This window comes from Sinocyclocheilus rhinocerous, unplaced genomic scaffold (genome assembly GCF_001515625.1).
Source record: "Sinocyclocheilus rhinocerous isolate Xijiao unplaced genomic scaffold, SAMN03320098_v1.1 scaffold1469, whole genome shotgun sequence".
Lineage (NCBI taxonomy): Eukaryota > Metazoa > Chordata > Actinopteri > Cypriniformes > Cyprinidae > Sinocyclocheilus > Sinocyclocheilus rhinocerous.
The window spans coordinates 59,197-61,786 of record NW_015650017.1 but is presented as its reverse complement, the minus strand read 5'-3'; the positions used below and the strand labels follow the sequence as shown (position 1 = coordinate 61,786).

Here is a 2,590-nt window from a genome sequence, read left to right as displayed (position 1 = left end):
TTTCGTTATCTGAAAAAAAAAAAAAAAAAAAAGGCACTCAGTATTTTTGTTTATGTTGTGCTGATACCTGGCGGCGAACATGAAGAAAGCACAAGTTGGTGAGAGTGGAGGAGAAACTTAGCTGTCCACAAATGGAAACCAAGACCTTTAAACAGGCTTTACGTGTCTTTTATTTCAAATCAATACACAATACATTTCAGGTACACTTTTCTGGCTCTGCAGAAGGCGTTTATCAAGTCCTTGCGTTGTATTTTCTAATCCAGTAGGTGGCGGAAACGTATCTTCGACTGTTTTGTGTCCCGCAATGAAACGTAGAAGAAGATGATGCTGGAGGAGCCGTGAAGATGAAGTAGGTTTCATTTTGATGTTTTTTTTTCAAGTGGTGTCAGATTGCAGTGTAAACAAAGATGCTGTCAGCGAAATGTTTATATTATTTATATCATTCTAAAAAGTCTTATTTTATTTTTCTATATGGAAATCGTGGAACATTTATTTTAATGTTTCATACTCACAAACGGTTATTTCTTAGTTATATGTAGGCGGCATACTAAATTAATAACAATAACAGTATATTTGAGTCGAAAAGTGATGGAAATAAATAATATTTATAATGATTCCAAAAGTCTTATAGTGAGAGCTCAAATATAGATGATTTTCAAATAATTATCAAAAGAGATTTTGTTGAGGTAATTTGTTTTCAGCGTTTCGCGCTCTTTGTTTGAAAACGGCAGTAACGGTCGATCAGTTGAACGCAACGCGCAACGGTCAGTATTATTATGCTATCAATTTCCCGAAGTACGCATATGAAACTTGTTTTGAGTAGAACATAACTGAAAGTAAAGATAACACGCAGTTTAGATGCTTTAGATAATTCACTGATTTCATACTGATGCCAAACGATAATTCGCGAGTTCGTAATGTTGTTTGAACGATACATTCGTTCTATATTCCCTAATCTATATGTTAATTAGGGTGCAGATACGTGTAAGAAAAGATCGTATAAGAATTTATGATATATACTTAGATCATATACAAAGATGAATACATAATGCTCTGTACAGTGATAACAATCACATCTTCAGCACGTTCCTCTAACATCAATTCAACAATAAATGCTGGAACATTGAAGATGAGCATCCAGTCCATCAGGAAGAAGTGAAATCTGCAGAAACAGAGTTTATTGAAGGACAGAGAGAACATGAGAGATCCAGAACCCTGCAGAATGAAACACACTGAAGAACAAACAGGTTGGTGATTATTCTTGATTCTTCATCAATGATGCTAAAGAACATCCAGGTCACAAAAGCTGCATGCAGTTCATTGGATTTAGTTGGTGTAGTTAGAAAAACCAGCCAATAATACCAGATTTGGAAGCTAGAAAACCATAGTGGCTGTGAGAATTTCCTAAATCTAGAGCAAAGCTTTTGTTTTGGGACTTTTTTAATGATTTAATTTCCTGTTCATGTAGACCTGATGGAAGTGAAAAAGGAAAGACGAGAACTGCTTGAGGAGAAACATATTTTCATACCTGGAGAAAAATCTTTGAGTTGGTCACTGACTGATAATAATAATAAATCCCAAAAACGAGAAAGAGCCAAAAAAGTTTTCATCTGCCCTCAATGTGCAAAGAGTTTTACGCAAAAAATCGGCCTTGAGCGCCACATGCTAATTCACACCGGCGAGAAACCCTTCACTTGCTCTCAATGTGGGAAGAGTTTCAGGTGTAAAAGGAACCTCGTGGATCACATAAGAGTTCATACCGGAGAGAAACCGTTCATGTGCGACCAATGCGGCAAGAGTTTCGCATACAAAACAGGCCTGAACAGACACATAAGGATTCATACCGGAGAGAAACCATTCATGTGTCCTCAATGCGGAAGAGGTTTTGCACTCTCGGGAGCCATTAGGAGGCACATCAAAATCCACAGCGGAGAAAAGCCGCACACATGCGATCACTGCGGAAAGAGTTTTACCTATAAAGAAAACCTTAAGGAGCACATGAGGATCCACACCGGAGAGAGACCATACACTTGTGTTGAGTGTGGAAAGAGCTTCACACATATCAGCAGTCTTAAAGAACATCTTCTCACTCACTCTGCTGTCAGGCCGTTTAACTGCGACCAATGCGGTAAAACGTTTCTTTCATCATCCATACTAAAGAGACACTTGCAAATTCACATGCAGGAGAAACCATACTTGTGTTCTCTGTGTGGAAAGAGTTTCGCACGACTGGATGGTTTTAAAGAGCATCAGAAGATACACACCGATGTGAGAACTCACGTGTGTTTCGAGTGCGGGAATGGGTTTATATCAGCGACGCACTTGAAACTGCACCAGAGGAGTCACACTGGAGAGAAACCGTACAAATGTTCGCACTGCGACAAGAGGTTCTCTCGCTCAGGAACCCTGAAAGCGCACGAGAGGATTCACACCGGAGAGAAACCATATCACTGCACTGCGTGTGGGAAGAGTTTCAACCAATCAAATCAGCTGCTGAGTCATAAGAAGAAACATCACTCTGTGTTGTCGCAATGAGCTTTTTATCTTCAGAAACCAGGACTTTCTAAGAGGTGTGTGTGTGTGTGACTGT

The 2,590-nt window shown here is 39.2% G+C and overlaps 1 protein-coding gene across 1 annotated transcript; it reads left to right on the top strand.

Moving 5' to 3' along the window:
- Positions 1-332: 332 nt before the first annotated feature.
- On the top strand, positions 333-2,590 carry LOC107711385 (gastrula zinc finger protein XlCGF8.2DB-like). Its single transcript, XM_016516372.1, has 3 exons — positions 333-349; positions 1,083-1,247; positions 1,469-2,590. Exons 2-3 carry the CDS (start codon positions 1,199-1,201, stop codon positions 2,533-2,535), a joined length of 1,116 nt encoding a protein of 371 aa, XP_016371858.1. The 5' UTR covers positions 333-349; positions 1,083-1,198; the 3' UTR covers positions 2,536-2,590.

Bases quoted from the DNA above. Each gene is read 5' to 3' on its own strand.
- LOC107711385 (XM_016516372.1), top strand. From the start codon at position 1,199: ATGAGAGATCCAGAACCCTGCAGAATGAAACACACTGAAGAACAAACA. The intron at 1,248-1,468 runs GTTGGTGATTAT...CTGTTCATGTAG, and splicing joins ACACACTGAAGAACAAACAG to ACCTGATGGAAGTGAAAAAG.